Source organism: Ursus americanus, chromosome 2 (genome assembly GCF_024610735.1).
Source record: "Ursus americanus isolate L20-20 chromosome 2, mUrsAme1.1.p, whole genome shotgun sequence".
In the NCBI taxonomy this organism is placed as follows: Eukaryota; Metazoa; Chordata; class Mammalia; order Carnivora; family Ursidae; genus Ursus; species Ursus americanus.
In genome coordinates this window covers 16313523-16332658 of record NC_142128.1, presented here as the reverse complement: position 1 = coordinate 16332658, position 19136 = coordinate 16313523, and the positions used below count along the sequence as shown (strand labels likewise).

Sequence of the window (19136 nt, the reverse complement as noted above, 5' to 3'; positions counted from 1 at the left end):
ATCCCATTGTTCCCACGGTATCAACGGCGTCCGCAGGACTACGATTTCCGTCGTGCCCTGCGTGTGTTCGTCCTGGAAAGTGGAGGTGGTGGGGAAAGGAGGGGGCAGGGGGCGGGGTTCCTCTGGGAGAAGGAGGGAGTAAAGAGGAGGAGGAGGAGGGAAGGAGGAGGGAGGGGTGGGGGAAGAGAGGAGGAAGGAGGAAGGAGCTCAGGAGGGATGAGAGAGGCGGCCAGGGCCCCGGGCCGAAGCAGCGCGGGGCCGGGGGACCAGGGGGGCTGAGGCACCCCAATTGCCCCCTCCCCCTTTCCCTGCCCCCTTCCATCCTTTCCTTCCACCCTCCGGCTTGAGGAAGGGGATTTATTCAAATTTTATTTAAATCCCTATCTCTGGAAGGTCGCGCGCTGGGGGGAGGGGGGAGAGGGCGGGGGCGCGCGCAGGCTGGGGGGGCGGGGCCGGAGCAGCTTCCTTCACCCCCCTCCACTAGCCCCGTAGCCCTAGGGCAGGGGGCCGCAGTCTAGGGGCGGGCCCAGGGGAGGGGGGCAGGTTACAGGGACCCCCCCCTCCCCGGGAACCGGCGGTGGGCGGGGCTTGAACCCCGGAAACGGTGGGGGGCCCAGGCCTGGCCCTAGACCCCTGGGCAGTGGGGGCCGGGAAGAGGCCAGTTAAAGGGCCGGGGGCGCTGGGGAGAGGCGGGGTGGGGGGAGGGGAGCTGTGACTCGGACCCCGGACGGAGTGGGGCCCGGGCAGAAGCTGAGCACCCTGCGCCCGAGGAGCCCCCGTTGGCCTGGGGGGGCTGAGGGACTGAGCCCCCCAGAGCAGGACCTCCCCCTGGAAGGGCCGCGCCGCAGCCCGTGGGAGGGCCTCGCCCCCGGCGTCCCCCATCTCCACTCGCCGCCGTCCCGGCCTCCGCCGGAGGGAGGGGCCGAGCGCCCTCGGGGGGCCGTGGACCCCGGCGTTCTGAGCGTTCCGCGCCCCGCGCCGCCCGGCCCCCCCGCCGCCGATGGCCGCCGACCCGCCGGGAGCTGCCGAGAAGGGAGAGATGGCTCCCGGGACACGTGTGAGGTGGGTTCATGCGGCTCCTCCTCACCCCCAGACCTGGGCAGCTCCCACTCCCATTCATCCTGAGCCCGACCTCTCTCTACCTTCCCCGCCCCCAGCCTCGCCCTCTCTTTGCTCCAAACTCCTCATCTCCAGCCCTCCTTCCTGTTACCTCTCAACCCTGGGGAACTGGCCTTCCTTCCTAGACCCTGCTTCCCCTTGCAGACCCCCATCCCCGCCTGCAGTCGCCGCCCTCCAGGCCCCTCCCCTGGAGCGCTGGAGGGCCCCTTCCCCCCATGGATGGGTCTGTAAGTCCCTGGAAAGGGGGATGCTAGGGTAAGACTCTGGCCACGAAGAGACCCCTCCAGGCCTGCTGAGTCTGTATGGGATCTTGGAGGATCTGGTTTCCATGGGAAGGGGAGCCCAAGGGATTCTAGACAATTAGGGATGGAAAGTAGCCTGGGAAGCTTGGGGGTGGGGGAGAAGACATGTAGGACTGAGGCCATCCTGAGTTCTGTGGAGATGTCAGGGTGGATTCTAGAATCCCAGGGAATCTGGGAGATTGCCCAAGCTGACCTGAGAGATCCAAGAGGAGGGTGTCTTGGGACAGAGGGAGCTCTGTAGGGAGCAGAGCAGTTGAGATCTTGGGCAGAGGAGGGGCTCTGAAGCAGCATGGGGGGGGGGTGTCTCAGAGCCCTGGGGATGGGGGAGGGCAAGCATCCCATTGGATCTGTTGACAATGTATAGGTTTTGGGGCAAGAGAGATTGGTGGTAGTTGTGTGTGAGAGAGAAAGGAGGAAGAAAGGTCTAGAGCTTCTACCCAGGAATTTGTGGGTATCTTGAAGGTAAGTCTGGGGAATTGTAGTTTGGGGAATGCGTGGCGTGTAGTACGTTTGGATACCAGGGGAAGAGTTGGGGCCTCTCTAAGGTAACTCCACAAGCAAGGAGACCTGGCTTTCCAAGGAGCTTTGGTGTGGGGGTGTCAGTGCAGAGGCCCCAGTCCCTTTTTCCTCCCCGGCCTAGGCAAGGGGGTGCTGAGGAAGTGTTAGAGGAAAGAGGAGTGAGGTCAGGAAGCCAGTTCTCAGACTCGTAGAGGAGCTAGGTGTGCACTTGGGAGAGAGAGGCCTTGAGTAGAGGGAGTGGTGCGCCCCCACCCCACTCCCAACCCGGGAGGGACGATGTCCTTGTTCCTTGTCTCCCGGGGTTGGAGAGCAAGCTCTGGCTGCCTAGGAATGGGGGGAGCTGCCAGGAGTTTCCCAAGCCAGGGCCTCATTGGGCCCACCTGACCTTGTCTCCGTTCACCCACAGCCCTCGGCGTTGCTGACGCCCCCAATGTCGTCGAGCAGCCGGGGGCCGGGGGCCGGAGCGCGCCGACGCCGAACCCGCTGCCGCCGCTGCCGGGCCTGTGTGCGAACTGAGTGCGGGGACTGCCACTTCTGCCGAGACATGAAGAAGTTCGGGGGGCCCGGGCGCATGAAGCAGTCGTGCCTGCTCCGGCAGTGCACTGCCGTGAGTTCTGCCCCCAGCACATCCGACACCCCTGGGGCTTTGGGTGGCCTTCCCCAGCTGGCCCAAGCGCCTTTCTGGGGTGACTGCTTCCTAGGACACACTGTAGAGTTGCTGTTTGTTCACGCATTCATTCACTGTTTTGTTCAAACGTCCACCAGGCCCATTTTTGTTGCCAGTTCTAAGCTGGGGGCAATGATAGGGCACCCCAAAGAATCTGACCCCGTGCTTATCTTCATGTTTTTCCGGCTTCAGAGGCACAGACTTGTAGGGAGCTCAGCCCCACTTGGACTCCTCCTTAGAGGAATCTGTGCACAGGGGCCCACTCCCGGAGCTGGCCCAAGCGAATAGGTCTTAGCCTTCTCTGGCCTCTTCCTCACCTGCCAGAGTGGTCTCGGAGTGGAAGCCAGGCTTACCCTTTGTGTGACCTTGAACAAACACTTTGAACCTCAACGTACCTTTTCTGTGAAACATTTCCTTTGCTGAGTCGTAAAGATTAAGCAATAGCATGGATGTGAGTGTGCTCAGCACCCAGTAGGTATCGGGAACATGAGTTTCTTTCTTTGAGCTCCCTCAGGGGGAGAACGTGGCCCTTCTCCAGCAGCCTTGAGGAGCCAGGGGCATCCTGCACCCCCTCCTGGAGGACCACCACCTCCTTTTCCCTCTAGCCCCTCTGTTGCCTTTTTACCCTCCGGCCCCCCTTTTGTCTTTCTTTGTCCCCCAACCCTTGCCTCACTTTCCCATTCCTCCTTTCCCTGCCTCCTTTTTTCTTGGGCCTGTCTCCCAGCCTTCAGCATCCCTCAAATGACTCTGTATTATCCTGCCCCCCACCCAAAGTCAAGTTGTCTGAGGGCTGCTCTCCCCTAGGACCAGCCAGTTGCCTTTAGCGTTCCCAGGAGTTTTGCCAAAACCTGATTCATTGTAGGGTCCAGAGCAACCGTTGGGCTGCCCATTGTGCAAACTCAGAATCATCCCAAGCCGCGGCCGCATCCCCTGCAGCTCTGTCTTTCAACAATATTGTCATACTTGCTATGATTTCTGTCCTTGCCCAAAGCCAGCTCCAGTTTCAGGGTCACGCACACAGACCCTGACTCCAGTTGCAACATTTGCAGCGGTGATAACAACTATGTGTCCAGTGCCTCCCTGCATGATCTCATTCTTCCAGAGGTCCTACAAAGGAAGAATGCCTAGCCCCATTTTACAGATGGAGAAACAGACGTAAGGAGATTAAATCATCTGCTCAAGGTCATACTGCCAAAAAGGAACAAATTCAAGATTTGACCTAGCTTGACCCATGGGTTCTGAAGCTCATCCAGCAACCGGCCAGGCTCCCCAGAAGGAAGGGTCTTACCCCTGTCGCTTGCTTTCGGGGTCCCTAATATTCCCTCTTCCCCAACAGCCCGTGCTCCCACACACAGCTGTGTGCCTCTTGTGTGGGGAGGCTGGGAAGGAGGACACAGTAGAGGGAGAGGAAGAGAAATTTGGTTTGAGCCTCATGGAGTGTACAATCTGCAATGAGATCGTCCACCCTGGCTGCCTGAAGGTGATGGCCCTGGGGGCCCCGGAGTCTGAAGGTGATGGCCCTGGGGAGTGCCGCCTCTGGGTTTACTGGCACTCTACATCCACTCCCTGCCCTCTGCCTACAGATGGGGAAGGCTGAGGGTGTCATCAATGCGGAGATCCCTAACTGCTGGGAGTGCCCTCGCTGCACCCAGGAAGGCCGGACCAGCAAGGTAGGGGTAGGGGCTGGGCTGGGTGCTGTGTTCTGTGTAGATAGTGGGTTGGGGAGCTGGAGAGAACCTCAACCCCAGCTTCCATCTCCCCAGGATACAGGTGAGGGACCAGGCCGCCGCAGGGCTGACAACGGCGAGGAGGGCGCCAGCCTGGGGAGTGGATGGAAGTTGACGGAGGAGCCGCCGCTTCCACCACCCCCACCCAGGCGCAAGGGCCCCTTACCTGCTGGGCCCCCCCCAGAGGACGTGCCTGGGCCCCCCAAAAGAAAGGAGAGGGAGGCAGGGAATGAGCCCCCCACCCCAAGGAAAAAGGTGAGCCAGGGAGCATGCTCATTAGGTCCAGTCCAAGGGATTCTGGGAGCGGTAGTCTAGTTCCTTTTTGGGGAGGGTGAGCCTGGGAGGCTGCGCTCTGTGGGTTCCCCAAGGGGTTGTTGGGGGATGTAGTTCAGGAAATGTCGGGTGGGGGAGGGTGGAGCATGCTCGGTGGGGAAGAGAGGTGCAGGTGAGCGGCAAGTGGCACTAGGCAGGGAAGCTTTGGGAGCCCTGGGTGCTTCAGGTAGGAGGGAGAGAGCGTGCTCAAATTAGCTGCTACAGAGGAGGAAGGAGGGGCTGGAAAGGGCCTGAGGGGGAAGAAAGAGAAGACGAGAGCATGCTCAGTGAGCCAAGACACTGGTTGGAAGGTGAGCATGCTCAGAGTTCTTCCTGAGATGGGGGCTTCTGGGATTTGTAGTCTAAGAATCGAGCATGGATCTTAGTTCTGTGGACAATGAGGGGCTAATGGGGTCTCTCCCTTTCCCCATATTTCCCTCTTGCTCTGGTAGGTGAAAGGAGGCCGAGAGAGGCACCTGAAGAAGGTGGGTGGAGACGCCTGCCTCCTCCGAGGATCGGACCCAGGCGGCCCCGGCCTTCTGCCCCCCAGGGTTCTGAATCCGAGCCAGGCTTTCTCGTCCTGCCACCCTGGGCTCCCTCCCGAGAACTGGGAGGTGTGCCGGGGACCTCCTCCCTCCCCCTCCCACCTTTCCTTGCCCCACCCTCCACCCTGGAGACAGAGATCTGTCCCTTCCTGCTCACCTTGTCCTGCCCCTGCCCCATTTGGCCACAATGGGCATCTGGACCCCTGGGAAGAGTGGAGGGGGAGAGGTGGGTTGGGGCCAGGCCACAGGACTTTCCAGGAACCCTTGGGGTGTCATCTGACCCATTTGCGTCATCTTTCCAAACCTTAAAGGGAAAAGAACTGAGTTCAAATCCCTGCTCACTGACTCCCTGTGTGGTCTTGGCAACTTGTCAGCTGCTCTGAGCCTCGGTTCCTCATCTGTGAAGGAGATGATACTACCTACCTTATCCACCCATCCCACAGAACTGTTTACATCTAATGAAAGTAAATGAGATTTGTGAACTGTGATATGTACTTAGATTTGAGGAAGATGAGGCCCAGAGAGGTTAAAAGACTTGCCCAAGGTCACACCACAAAGCTAGAATTCAGATGTCACTTTGCACTGACACATGAATGTAAGGGTCGGCCTGACTGTGTTCAAATCCTGCTTCTGCCATTTGTCAGTCTGTAACCTCGGGCAAGTCACTTTGTCTTTCTAAGCCTCAGTTTCCTCGAGTGTAAGAAAAGTGGCCAGGTTGCCACTCCGTTGGACCACTGTGAGGATGTGAGTCCGTGAGTATGAGGTGCTCCGTCCCTCTCACATCTTCGAATAGACACTCGGAATCATCTAATCCAGCGTTTCGTGTTGTAGCTGATGAGGCCGGGGCTTCCCAAGGTCACACAGAGAGTTAGAGAGTTGGTAGCCAAGCCGATACTCAAAACCACATCTCTAACCTTTCTCCATGTTGCATTGGCTTTGGAAACTCATAAGCTATTGAAACCCATTAGGCTTCTAATTTTTTGAATCAGTGCCTTCACGTGACAGATAAGGAGACTGAGGTCCAGAGAGGGACCTGATGTGGCTGAGGCCGCACATCGTTCGGGGGCAGAGCCATGGCTGGAACTCAGGACCGTCTCTGGGGCTGCTCGTGCCCTGCTGAGTCCTCAGGGCGGGGAGGTGGGAAAGGGCACGTCAGGCCCTAGAACAGCCTCCCCGTCTCCTTGCAGAAACCAAAGCCGCCTTTGGCCTCGGCCGAGGGCCCGGCAGCACCATCCCCGTCGCCGCAGCGGGAGAAGCTGGAGCGTTTCAAGCGCATGTGCCAGCTGCTGGAGCGGGTGCCTGACACCTCCTCGTCGTCCTCGGACTCGGATTCCGACTCTGACTCTTCAGGCACATCGCTGAGTGAGGACGAGGCCCCTGGCGAGGCCCGGAATGGGCGACGGCCAGCCCGGGGCAGCTCGGGCGAGAAGGAGAACCGCGGGGGGCGGCGGGCTGTGCGCCCTGGCAGTGGGGGGCCCCTCCTCAGCTGGCCCCTGGGCCCCGCCCCACCGCCCCGGCCCCCACAGCTGGAGAGGCACGTGGTGCGGCCCCCACCTCGAAGCCCTGAGCCCGACACGCTGCCTTTGGCTGCTGGATCCGACCACCCCCTGCCCCGCGCCGCCTGGCTTCGTGTCTTCCAGCACCTCGGGCCCCGAGAGCTGTGCATCTGCATGCGAGTCTGCAGGACTTGGAGCCGCTGGTGAGTGGCCTGGATGGGGCTGGGTTCCTACTTGCCGTATGACCTGCAGCGGCAGGTTGTGACCTCTCTGGGTCCTGCTCTTAGGTTGATAATACTCCTGCAATACGTACGTTTTCTAGTCCGGTAACTTCCATATCTGCTGCGTGCAAGCTCCTTGCCATTGTTGGAGCTCATTTAACTCTCATAACAACTTTGCAAGGGTGGGTACCATATTATTTCCTTTTACAGATGAAGCTGAGGTCAGGGGTGTGGAGAGGAGGTAGTAGGACCAGGAATTTGAACCCAGGCCCCATGGCTCCAGAATCTTTTCTCCTAATAACCGTCATTCACGAGTGTTTATGCAGCAAGCAGAGTGCTACCTGCTGTAGTGCGTCCCCCGATTTGCTTTGCACAGTCCTTTTCCTGAGGACAGTCTCACTAGAGGTCCCATTTACACGTAGGGGGTGGCCCCTGCTCTCTCCGAGGTAGCCGTACTTCAGCCTCCTGACTCCCCTTGGCCCTGCTTCATGCCCCAGAGCCGCCCCCAGCTCCCTCTGCTTGTCCTACCCTCGCCACCCCCCACATCTCCCCACTGCTTCCTGAGCCTTGTTTGTTCAGAAATGTCGGTCATCCTCCCGAGCCCCTGGTCTTCCTCTTCGCTCCTGCCCCCGACAGAATCCTCCCCCAGTCCCCTCAGACTCCCACAGCACCCTGTTCCCCTCGCAGAGCACACGGAGGCCTTCCGCATGTCGACAAGCCTTCACTCCTTTATTCACGGTCAAGTTCACATCGCTGGGTAGAGTGGGGCGGACACTGTGTCTGTTTTATCTGTGCGTTCCCAGCGTGGGCCGGGGGCAGTGGAGGTGCCCACGAAGTGTTTCGTTAACTGAGTACTTTCAGCCTCATTCCCAGGCCTTACTGCTTAGCGGGCATCCTGGTGGGCACGTGGCAAACTGTGGGCTGACTTGTTCCTCGCAATTGCAGCGCTGGGGGAGAATGAGGGACCCCTGAAGTCACAGCGCAAGCTGGTGGCTGGACTCGGATGCCCCTCCTTTTCCCTGGGACTCTGGGGCACTGGTTGACACCTGTGGTCTCTGGGGAGGCTGGAGAGCTGAGAGGGTGGGAGTGCAGGCTCCGGAGGCAGGTTGCCTGTGGTTGAGTCTTACTCTTCCCCTGATAAGCTGACGGCCGCTGAGCTCATTTCTTAACTTCTCTGTGCCTCAGTTTCTTCTTCATCTGGTAAGCCAGGAGAACCAAAGCCTTTACTTCGTAGCGTTTTTGGGAGCTAACAGACATAAAGAACCGAGGACAGTACCCGGGAGATAGAAACTCCTCAGTGCCCTAACTATAACCAGTATTATTCACTCAGTTACAAATACTGCACAGACTTTGCATCCTCAGAACGTGGGCCTGGGCCCTTGAAGAGCTCCCAGTCAGCCTGCAACATAGAAGCAAAGAGAGCAGCTGCTGGGGATCACCACCCCCCCACGCACCTAGTGATTGAGAATATGTTTGCTGAGGCCTTCTCAAGGCCAGCTCTGTGCTTGGCTCGTGGGATGCAGGCCCGAAGAGGACTTCATTTCTACAAGGAGAGACTTGTGACCTGAAGTGGACGAAGCAGAGAGGCCGGACGGCACAGGGATTTCCAGCTTGGGCCCTGGAGTCTGCCACCCATGGGTGTCATCGGCTGTGACTGCTGTCCTGCCTGAGTGTTTGGCTGTGGGTGGAGAGCTATACCTTTCAAGGCCTGCTTTCTCATCTGTAGTCTGGGGTTCCTACTGATACCTTGTGGGGATTCAGCGACGTGGTTCTTGCCAAGCACTTAGCACAGTACTTGAAAGGTACTAAACACTAAAAAAAAAATGGTGGGTTTTGATCAGGACAAGGGTAGGGCAGAGCAGAGGTAGGATGGGACCAGTCAGGCGGCTCTGTCAGGCCTAGGCACTGAAGTAGGGGTGGGAGGAGTCGAGAGGAGGGACTTGAGCTGAGAATTTTTTAAGAAGCAGAAGGCCTTGTGTTTGGTAACTAAATGGCAGCGAGAGCACCAGGGTGACGACTCTCCAGCTGAGTTTCTGGCCCACAAGCCGGGGAGGGCAGCAGTGCCGTTCCCCAGGGTCGGGAATACCAGAGGTAGGGCAGGTTCCGGGAAAGCGAAGTGCTCAGATGGGACACGTTGGGTCCAAAAGGCCTGTGGGCCGATCAGGAGCTGGCAGGACAGCAGATAGATATACAGGTCTGATGCTCGGAAGATCCAGGTTTGGAAGTTTTCCCCAAAGAAGGAGGGCAGAAGACAGAATGTCAGGATCTGTGAGTTAGAGAAAGAGCAGCCAGAGACATGAGGAGGTGGTGGAGGTGTCCTGCAGGAGAGAGATTGAGGAAGGAGTGAGTAGTGTAGGATGTTGGCAAGAGGTCATGGGAGACCAAGGACCAGAAGTGGCAGCTGGATTCGCTACATGAGGCCCTGGTGTCCTTGGCTGTGCTACATGGGAGTAGGGGACTAAAGCCAGGTCACGTGGGGTTGAGGACATCAGCTCCAAGGAAGGGACTTGGTCTGTTGGTTGCTGTGTCCCTAGTTTCTAAGATGGCGCCCGGCATACAGTAGATTCTAAGACAATACTGGATGGATGGATGGATGGATGGATGGATGGATGGAAGGAAGTGAGGAAATCAGGATGGTGTGTGGAAAGAGGTAGTGAGGGTGGAGACGGAGAGAAAGTTGTAGGTGGGAGAGCAGGAAGTTGCAGGCTTTCCTGTCTGGTGGCTTTTATCTCCTCTTGGGACCGGGAGGCAAAGTGAATGTACCAAGAGTGAGGGGAGGGGAGCAGGCGGAGGAAGCATGGCGGAGTTGTTGAGGCGCCAGAAAGAGGGTTGGAACTTTGGAGGACATGGGCAGAGAGGCTGGCAAGGAAGGGACTGGACCCCAAGGTCAAGGCCAGTTGGGGCTGGGAATAAAGGCCTGGAGATGGGTGGATAGGACAGTGGTGGCATCAGGGAGCCCAGGAGGGCATGAGCTCCTGCCAGACACCACTGGGGCTGGTGCCTCTGCATCCCCAAAGGGCCTCTGCAAGACAGAGGGTTAGGACCAGAATTTCAGATTTGGGAGGTGGGCTTAATAGGGGGCTGACTCTGTCGGGGCGGCTGGAGTCTAGGGAAAAGTAAACTGGGTTAGGGAACTTGGACATCAAGCCCTGATGCCCCTGGAGGAGGGCAGGCCGTGCCTCTTAACAATTCTTCCTGCCCCTCAACTTAGCGTCATTCCGCGGCTTAGAAAGGACCCATCCATGGTTCCCTGCTGCCCTCACAGTGAACTCCCACAGCCCTGTTGGATGTTTGCACATGTACAGTCCCTCAGTGACTGCACTAAACAACAGTCCCGCCTGGCACTGCGGTCTGCCTTGGCACAGCGTGCCCACCTCTGCAGCGTCTCCCCCTGCCTCTTCCTCAGACACAGCTCAGGTTCTCAGTCCAGACCGGCTTGGGGTAAAGCCTGGCTCTGCTGCCACTTAGTGGCTGTGGGACCTCGAGCAAGTTTCTCAACCTCTCTGGGCCTCATTTTCCTTAACTCTAAAAAGGAGGTTATAGTAACAGTATTTACTTCCTAGGGCTGTTGTGAGTTAACTTCGTAATGCACAGACCAGTGCCAGGCACACAGGAAACCCTTGAACTCTAGGTATTGATGCCGTCGTCATCCCCATCTTCCTCATTAATTAGGGGAGATGATGGCTTGCCCTTTGTTCCTGCTGCCTGAGTTTCCCCGAGTGTTCCGTTTTCTCTCTGTCCCAGGCCTGGATGCTGGTGCTTCCCCATCGGGAACATCTACCCTTTTGGGAGGCTCCCTGTCCAGTGCTCTCATTGACTCTTACTATATCCCTTGCTGCTTCAGTTACTGTGGACCGGCTGTGTTTTCCCCGTTTCCTGAGAGCCCAGCAGAGGTTGGACACCTAGGATCCGTAGGGCCCTGAGCAATTGTTGGCTGCCATGCTAAGGTTTAAACCCAGTGTCCTGGTCATTCAAGGGCAAAGGAACCAATTCGTTCAAGCCAAGAAAAGTCATGGGAGACTTCCTGGAAGAGGAGACACTGGGGCTGAGCGTTGAAAGCTCTGGGTTGGTTGGCGTTTCGGGCAGAAGCACAACATGTACCAGTGTATGTTGGCACCAGGCAGCGTTGTTGGTCTATCGGCGGGCAGGTGGTTTGGTGTGGCTGTTGTGGAGTACGATACAGAAGCAGGTGGGGGCCAGTGTGTGCCCCCAGGGGAAAGGGTTCCTTTTTAGCCATGGAAGATACAAGGGCTTCTGGGTGATTGTGGCAGTTGAGCTGAGACTCAGGACTGGGTGGGAGTGGGCAGGATTTCACTGAGTGGAAAGAGAAAAGGGGCAGAAGCTGGGTTGAGGGTAGGTTGGGTTTTTTTCCTTTTCTGTTTTATCATTGGAAAGATTTGCAAGTGGTTGTTGGTTGAGTGGAAGGAACCAGGAGAGGGAGAGGCTAGAATATGGGGGGGGGGGGGAGCGGTAGGTGGGACCGAGAAGTGGAGTTGTTTGGACTGAAGCTGTAGTGTGTGTGCCCCCAGTAATTCCCTCAAATGTCAGACGGGGCTCTGCGGAGAACGCCTGGTAGCTTCAAGTGGCACAAAACCATGGCTTAATCCTTCTATTAGTTTTGAAAAGGAAGTCTCTCCATTGGGTGCTATTGTGTCCTTAACACTTCTCTAATACTTATCTCCCTGTTTAACAAAAATAGTCTTTAGGTAGTAGCCTAAAGCCACAGCGATGCCTGCCCAGGGTTTAACAGCCCCCCCCCCCCCGTGGTTTTTATTGTACTTATTTCTAAGGTTAACATTTTTATGTGAAGCAATACTGGTTTTGAGTGCAAGGAGGGGATCGATTGGAAGATAAATTCATGTTCTGAGAGAAGGGGCTAACAACTAACTGGAGTTGGTAACTGCTGCTCCAGCCCAGGGCTTCTGCAAGGGCAAGTCCTCAGAATGGGCGGTGGGAGGGAGGGGAGACCCAGCTTCCTGGGCCTTCCCCACCCCTGTGGCCTCTGACCCCGTCCGTCTAGCCCAGTGGGAATTTCCTGACATGTTTTTGAGAACTGGAAGAGAGTTTTCAGACTGAGTCTCGAGGAACTTTGTGGTGTGCCACGAAATGTTCACAGATGACCTTGGGAGAGGAGGGGAAGGGTTCCTTGGTAAAATACGTTTGGGAAGCCCTTCTCTGGTTCACCGCATGTTGGACCCATCAGGGCTGTCAGGGATCAGGAAAGCTGTCTAACTTCTGTGTAGGCCTCATTCGCCTTTGGAACTTTGATTCCTGGGCCCCACCATGCCTTCCATAAACACCGAGTGGATAAACGGAAAGCTGTAGATGACATGTGCTGTGGGGCAGTGCTCGGTGGAAGCTTCGGGACTTCACGCCGGCCTCGCACCATTCATTCATGCAACGGATGTGCGACAGATAACCCCTGGCACAGTGCTGGGTGCTGGCACTACCGAAGGGGACATGCCGTCCTGCCCTGGTAGGGCCTGCATTCTAGTCGAGGGACGCAGTAATCCGAGACAGGAGGTAACAGGGCCGTGAGTCGAGCCTTGGGCAGCTGGCCATCAGAATGGGGCAGATGTGGCTCAAAGGCGGAGATGAAGAGAGGAGATGAGAAGTTCCCACGAGTCACCATAACTTAGCTAGGGAGAACTCCAGAAGCACAAGGTGGGGGTGGTGGGGGCTGCTGACAGATCCCTTTGGTGTTACATCAAATACAATGTGTCGGGTGATTGTGTAGCAGAATGCTTTATAAGCTGTAAGGTCTACAAACTGTAATGACCTCATTTGATCTCACGGGAGCCTTGTGGGGCAGGCTGAGTCTGGATCATTATCTTCGTTTTACAAGTGGAGCGTCTGAGGCTCAGGGAGAGGGATGGACCTGCCTGGGGTCTCGCATCCAGTTAGCGATAAAACTGCGCCCCAAACCCAGGGCTCTTGGCCTGAGGCTGGGGTACTTCCTGCCACCCCTGCTGTCTTTGTGAGCCAGGACAGAGCTGTGGTGAATGAGCTCTGAAATGGGGAGTTTCTCGGGTTCCCTAAGAGCTGAGGGCTCTGTCTCCCTCTTGTGGCTGATAGGTGCTATGACAAGCGTCTGTGGCCTCGAATGGACCTGAGCCGGCGAAAGTCACTGACCCCACCCATGCTCAGTGGTGTGGTTCGTCGCCAGCCCCGAGCCCTGGACCTCAGCTGGACAGGTGTCTCCAAGAAGCAGCTCATGTGGCTTCTGAACCGTCTGCAAGGTAGGGCGGGATGGCGAGGTAGGCCAGGGTGAAGAGGGAGACAGTCCTGGGATGGAGCACCAACTTCCTGACGTCCCCCGCCCAGGCCTGCAGGAGCTGGTGCTCTCCGGCTGCTCCTGGCTCTCTGTCTCTGCCCTGGGCTCAGCCCCACTGCCGGCCCTGCGGCTCCTGGACCTCCGCTGGATTGAGGATGTTAAAGACTCCCAGCTCCGCGAGCTGCTCTTGCCTCCACCAGACACCAAACCAGGTGTGGCGTCTGTTGGCTCATGTGTAGAATGGGTTGGGCAGGGAGAAGGGGGGAGGCATGAGGCCTCCAGGATCTCTTCCAACTCATGCTGGATATTAAGAGATTTAAAGAAAGGGCAGAACACAGAGTTTGGTTAGGAGGCCTTGCTTGGCCACCGTTCATTTGTTGACTTACCTGCTGGGCATTGGGCCCTGTGATAGAAGCTGTGAGGGAAGAGGGGCGAAGGGGAGATAGCCCCTGCCCTCCCGAGGGGAGACAGTTAACGCGATGAAACACGGTATAGGACAGGAGAATGGCATAAGAATTTGGAAAGAAGCCGGGGGCATGGCCGATGGCCGGTAGGAGTGAAGTCCCTGGGTGTGGTGGGCACTCGTGGAGAGCCGCCTCCAAGGGGAGCAGCGACAATGGCCATGGAAGAATGCAGGCCCAGTATGGCCTGTCACTCACTCCCCCTTGTCAAGAGGAGCCAGACACGTGGATGTTCCTGTGAAATCGCCTTGATTTTTAAATGATGGCAGTTAATTTAACATTCTTTTAAAATTCAGGTGTGGACCAGTACAGGCATGGCTGAGCAATAGATTTGGCCCCTGTGCCCCCTTGCCCTACGGTGAAAGGATAAGGGTTTTCCCGAGGGAATGGAGCAGAAAGAGGGAGCCGGTTGACTCAGAAGGTTGCACGGGGTGGCGGCATCCTCTCGCAAGTCAGGCCAGCTACCTCTTCACCCTGGGTCAGGCCCAGGTGCCCTGTCAGGTGAAGACAGCTTTTCCTACTGAACACATACTCCGGCCTCGGCCCTGGAGTGTAGGGCCCTGGAGACCTCAGCCCCAGTCCCTACCCAGCTAGAACCCCAGTAATGCAGAAGAGAGAGGATCAGAAATAGAAGGTTACAGGGTGATACGGTGAGGCTGTGGTTGGGCGTGGGGAGCAGTGAGAGGAGGTGCTATTTGAACTGAGTCCTGAAAGGGACAGCGTTGTCCCAGGGAGTGTGGGCCATGAATCAGCTCTTTGGTAGGGTATGAGGCCCATACTGGCAGAGGGGAATGCTGGGAGTAGAGGCCGGTCACAACGGAGGTATGGATTAGGAGCCCTGAGGCCTGGGGGTTCCTTGTCTAGCCAGGAGATGGGATGGGGTGGGATGCTCACAACAGCTTCTCTGGCCCCCGCTGATGCCAGAGGAACCATCCGGAAGGGCAGATCTGTTCATGTCACCCCGGTGCTCTAAACTTTCTCATAATCCCCCAGTGGTCTTTGGATAAAGACTAATACTTTGTCGCTAAGGCCTGGCGCGGTCTGGCTCCCACTGACCTATGCCATCCCCACATTATTTCAGCCTCTTCAGTGTCCTTGCCAAGGTTCCCTCCAGCCCTCAGGCCTTTGCTTAGTCCTCTTTGTCTAGAGTGCTGTATCCCTCTTTGTCTGATTAACACCTAATCATCCTTCAGGCCTCAGCATAAATGCCACTTCCTCCTAGAAGCCCTCCATGATATGATCCTTCCCCCCACTGAGATCAGGGTTCCTTTAGAGATTTGAGAGCAGTTCCCTCCCAGCTGTCACTGCATGGTTGTGAAGTGTTTTGATGAAAACCATTTTCCTCTCCCTGAGTTCTAAGCTCTGGGGGGGGGGTGGGGGGGCAGGGGCTGTGCTCACCCCAGAGCCTTGCTTTCACAGCGCACTTTTCAGTTCCCTTCTTCCCACTCCACCACCACTCCCCCCCACCCCCTGTCATGGCAGCCTTGGAAGGAGGTAGAGAAGCATCTAGGATTCTTACTATTTGGACAAGGCACTAGAGGCTCAGAAGGGTTGACTGACTGCTCCGAGTCACACAGGCAGAGCTAGACCCGAGAACTTCCCCGTCGCCCACTCTCACTGGAGTTGAACTGAGCCAGGACAATTTGGGTGGGCGTGAAGGTGGGCATTGGGAACTGTGGAGTCCATGAGGTGAGAAAAAGTGCTGGTTGGCAGGCCCCAACGACCTCAGGAGCTTGCAAAGATGAGCCTTCCAGGCCCTTAAGACCTGTTGTAGTGTTGGGTCTCTATACCCACTTTTCTTATCTTGGCTTCCTGGCTCTGTGCGGCATTCCTCGAGCAAAACTTAAAGTTCTATTTCCTTATTTTTGTCCCTGCTGCTCTCTGCCTGGCCTGCTCTTGTCTCACTCCTCACGTTCAAATCCTTGAAAGCCCAGCTTACATGCTGCCACCTCAGGGAGACCTTGCAGATGTCCTCTTCCCCTGGCCAAAGCCAGACATGACCTGTCTTTCCCCTGCTTCCCTCTAATGGCTTTTAGCTGTGGCCCAAGATTGAGGGCATCTGTAGATGGAGCCCCTTCCCAGGCTCTCAGCCCCTCAAAGGAAAAAGCGAGGCAGAATTCAGAGTTTGCCAAGTCAAATGTCCACGCAGGTGGCCTGGCAGGTGACAGAAGGGGTGGGCTTGGTGAATGATTTTAGGGAGTAGCACCTTGCAACCCAGTTCCCAGCTAGTCCTTTTCAGGTGAAAGGGATAGCCCAGTAGTGCCAGATCTTAGAATTTTTCAAAGAAAAGCTCTATCTAAATTTTTTTTGTGGAAACGTCTTTTTGGTAGCATTCGTCGTTAAGAAAAATTTCAGCGCAATGCAGATTCCGTAACCCATTTGTATAGGCTCGTTTCATGAGTTTGAGATACCGAATCTGGTTTATCTATGGGCTAGGCCGGTGCCTCGGAGGCAGATAGCATTGTGGTATGTTTGGTCTGGCACCGGCTTACTTCAGTCATGTGACTGCGGACAGATTGCTTTCATGATTTGAGCTCTGAGTTTTCATCTGTAAGCAGGACTGATAATCACACAGCTGTGGTTGTTAGAGCTCGGTCCAGACCAGCAGCATCCCCATTACCGGAGAACTTGGTGGAAAAATGAACTCTGAGGCCTTTCCTTAGGTTCCCTAACCTCTGGTAGTGGGTCCAGCGACCATTTTAGGCAGCTCTCCAGGGGATGCAGAAGAGCCCTGGCCTGGGGCAGGCTGCCAGTTGGCCCCCTTAGCTGATGCCTGGCCCACACTGAGTGCTCAATTAACAGTGGCTGGTGTACCATAGGCACTTAGTTTAAAAAACATAGGGGTGCCTGTGTGGCTCAGTCGGTTAACCGTTTGGCTCTTGATTTTGGCTCGGGTCATGATCTCAGGGTCCTGAGAAGGAACCAGGCTCCATGCTGGGCGTGGAACCTGCTTAAGATTTTGTCTCTCCCTCTGCCCCTCCCTGCTCTTCTCAAAACCTAAAATGCAGGAATGTGGTCGATACAATAAAAGCAAAGCAGGCCGCATGTTTTGGGTGTAGAGATGAGGGACTTGAGTTCTTCCCTGGAGGTGAGGGAAGAAGCAGTCTCTAAGCTCAGGGACACCTGCCAGGCATAGGATTGAACATAGGTGTCCATGGGCAGAATCTCAGAGCATGGGAAGGGGAGTTAGGAACAGAGACGGGGATGAGACCTTATAGGAACTGGAATGTTCTAACCAAGGAGGTGCCCTCAGAGTTTTTAGTAGAGGAGGGATGGTGCCCCACTGTGTTTTTGAGCACAGCTCTCTTTGGATGCCAGGAAGGAGAGGAGAGACTGGACCAGGGTGAGGAGACTGGGGCAGGAGTTCATGCAAGAGTAGTGTTGTCCCGGGGGGGTGCCCAGGGAATGGAGAGAAAGGGATCTAGCTGGTGATGTTACTAATGGAAGGAGAGGGGAGTAGGAGGGGAGCCTGGGGTGGCAGTTCCATTAGGGAAGGCATTTGTCGGATGAGTGAATATATACTGAGCACCGATATCCCAATTGCTAAGGATAGAGCAAGAACAAGACAAAAATTCTTGCTTTCGTGAAACTTACATTCTAGTGGGAGGAGAGAAAAAAAAATAGGTCACATGGTGAGAAAAGGGGGGACAGTAATGGCAGGCAAGGGGTAGGAGTATGTGGAATGTTACTGTATCAAATGGAGTAATCATGGAAGGTCTCACGGAGGAGGTGATGTGAGCAGTGGACGGATTAGATGAGGTCAGGTTGTGCGGGTGTCTGGGAGAAGAGCCAGCCATGTAGAGAACACAGGTGGAGGTTCTGTTATTGTGGAAGCGGGTCTGGGGGCTGGTGAGGAACAGGAGTGTGGAGACAGCTGGTCTGGGGGCCTAGGGGCAGGCCCAGGAGTGGCCAGGAGTGCTGACCTCTTAACTGCCTGCCCAGGGCAAACAGAGAGCCGTGGGCGGCTTCAGGGGGTAGCGGAGCTGCGCCTGGCGGGCCTGGAGCTGACGGATGCCTCCCTGCGGCTCCTGCTGCGCCACGCACCCCAGCTGAGTGCCCTGGACCTGAGCCACTGCGCCCACGTCGGGGACCCCAGCGTCCACCTCCTCACGGCCCCCACTTCCCCCCTCCGCGAGACCTTGGTGCACCTCAATCTTGCAGGTAAGCATCCTGTCTGTCCATCCTGCTGGTGTGTTGCTCCCCGGGGCCAGTGCCCACCCTGTACTCACCGTCCTGGTCTCCGCTGCTACTGCCTCCCCCCCAGGTTGCCACCGCCTCACGGACCACTGCCTCCCGCTGTTCCGCCGCTGCCCGCGCCTCCGCCGCCTAGACCTGCGCTCCTGCCGCCAGCTCTCACCTGAAGCTTGTGCCCGGCTGGCAGCTGCTGGGCCCCCCGGCCCCTTCCGCTGCCCAGAGGAGAAGCTCCTTCTCAAGGACAGCTAGTTGGGTGCCCCCCACCCTCCCCCAGGACTCATCAGGAGCCTGGACCTCGGGCCTTCATTTTATCCCTGCCAGGAGGCCAGGTTACCCACCTCATGACTTGGGATTCCTGCCCAGGGACTCGAGCCAGCCTCCCCCCTCTCTACCCCCTGCACTGATATCTCTGGGGGTCTCTCCTTCCCATCCCCTCTCCCTTCCACCTGCTTCATTGTCCATCCCCTGGGGGGTGTGGGTCAGAGGTACAGGGGGGTGCTGAGCCAAAGGGATGGTGGGAGGGGGGGTAAGGTGCAAGTTTGAGGGAGGGAAATTGGGGAAAGGGTATCTGCACACAGGATACTGGGAGCCAGGGGGCTGGGGGAGGTGGAGGATGGGCTGGGGGAGGGGGGGCAGAAAGCAGACCACCAAGGGTTCAGGGAACAAAGACCAGATACTTGGAGTTGGGGGGTGGGGGTGGGGCCAAAAAGGGAAACCAGAGGAGCAATTGGGGATCCACGTGTCAGAGGTGGGGGGGGGGACTCGGGGAACCAGGGGAAAACCAGGGCTGAGTGAGGGGTGGGGGCAAAGAGCAGGTGTGGGGGCAGTAGTACCCCCTCAGGGGGTCACACCCCTCTCCTTACTCCCTCCCAAGATTTCAGTTCCTTCCCCCCCCCAACCCTGACTCCTTGAACGTCACTGACAATGGCAGCTATTGCGAGGAGTGGGGGCCGCGGGCCTACCCGCTGTTCAGCGTGGCCCAGGGGAGTGGTGAGGGGTACCCCAGCCCCCTACCTGCCTCCCCGCACAATACTTGAACATTCATCTGTACTGAAGTGTTACTTGAACCGGGGGAACCTCGGACCTGGGGGAGCCGGAGTGAGGGGACTGATCGGCTTGGACTGAGACTGGACTGGTGGGCACCCAGCTTGGACTGCGCCACCCCCAGGCTCTCTCTTGCTTTACTGTATTGAGCAGCTCCACCCCTCCTGACCTGAGGTGGGGGTGGGGATGGGGTGCCAGCCCAATGATGGGGAAGGTGGGACTCCTCCAGCTTGGCTCTTCCCACTCTTTCATCGT

At 57.1% G+C, this 19136-nt stretch overlaps 1 protein-coding gene across 6 annotated transcripts; it reads left to right on the top strand.

Annotated features, from left to right (window-relative positions):
• The first annotated feature begins 666 nt into the window (after positions 1-666).
• FBXL19 (F-box and leucine rich repeat protein 19) lies at positions 667-18362 on the top strand. 6 transcript variants are annotated; one of them, XM_045786039.2, is made up of 11 exons: positions 667-1062; positions 2347-2547; positions 3944-4087; positions 4191-4277; positions 4371-4589; positions 5099-5131; positions 6379-6890; positions 12984-13147; positions 13233-13394; positions 17586-17804; positions 17908-18361. In XM_045786039.2, exons 2-11 carry the CDS (start codon positions 2371-2373, stop codon positions 18084-18086), a joined length of 1896 nt encoding a protein of 631 aa, XP_045641995.1. In that variant the 5' UTR covers positions 667-1062; positions 2347-2370; the 3' UTR covers positions 18087-18361. The 6 variants fall into 6 exon arrangements, with proteins under 6 accessions (XP_045641995.1, XP_045641994.1, XP_087724733.1 ...); XM_045786038.2 differs by having other exon boundaries at positions 5099-5260; XM_087868607.1 differs by having other exon boundaries at positions 4356-4589; positions 5099-5260.
• The last annotated feature ends 774 nt before the right edge of the window (positions 18363-19136 follow it).

Excerpts from the sequence above, each read along its gene's own strand:
- FBXL19 (XM_087868607.1), top strand. The coding sequence starts at position 2,371 with ATGTCGTCGAGCAGCCGGGGGCCGGGGGCCGGAGCGCGCCGACGCCGA. Across the intron at positions 6,891-12,983 it reads TGCAGGACTTGGAGCCGCTG|GTGCTATGACAAGCGTCTGT; the intron begins GTGAGTGGCCTG and ends TGTGGCTGATAG. Across the intron at positions 13,148-13,232 it reads GCTTCTGAACCGTCTGCAAG|GCCTGCAGGAGCTGGTGCTC; the intron begins GTAGGGCGGGAT and ends TCCCCCGCCCAG.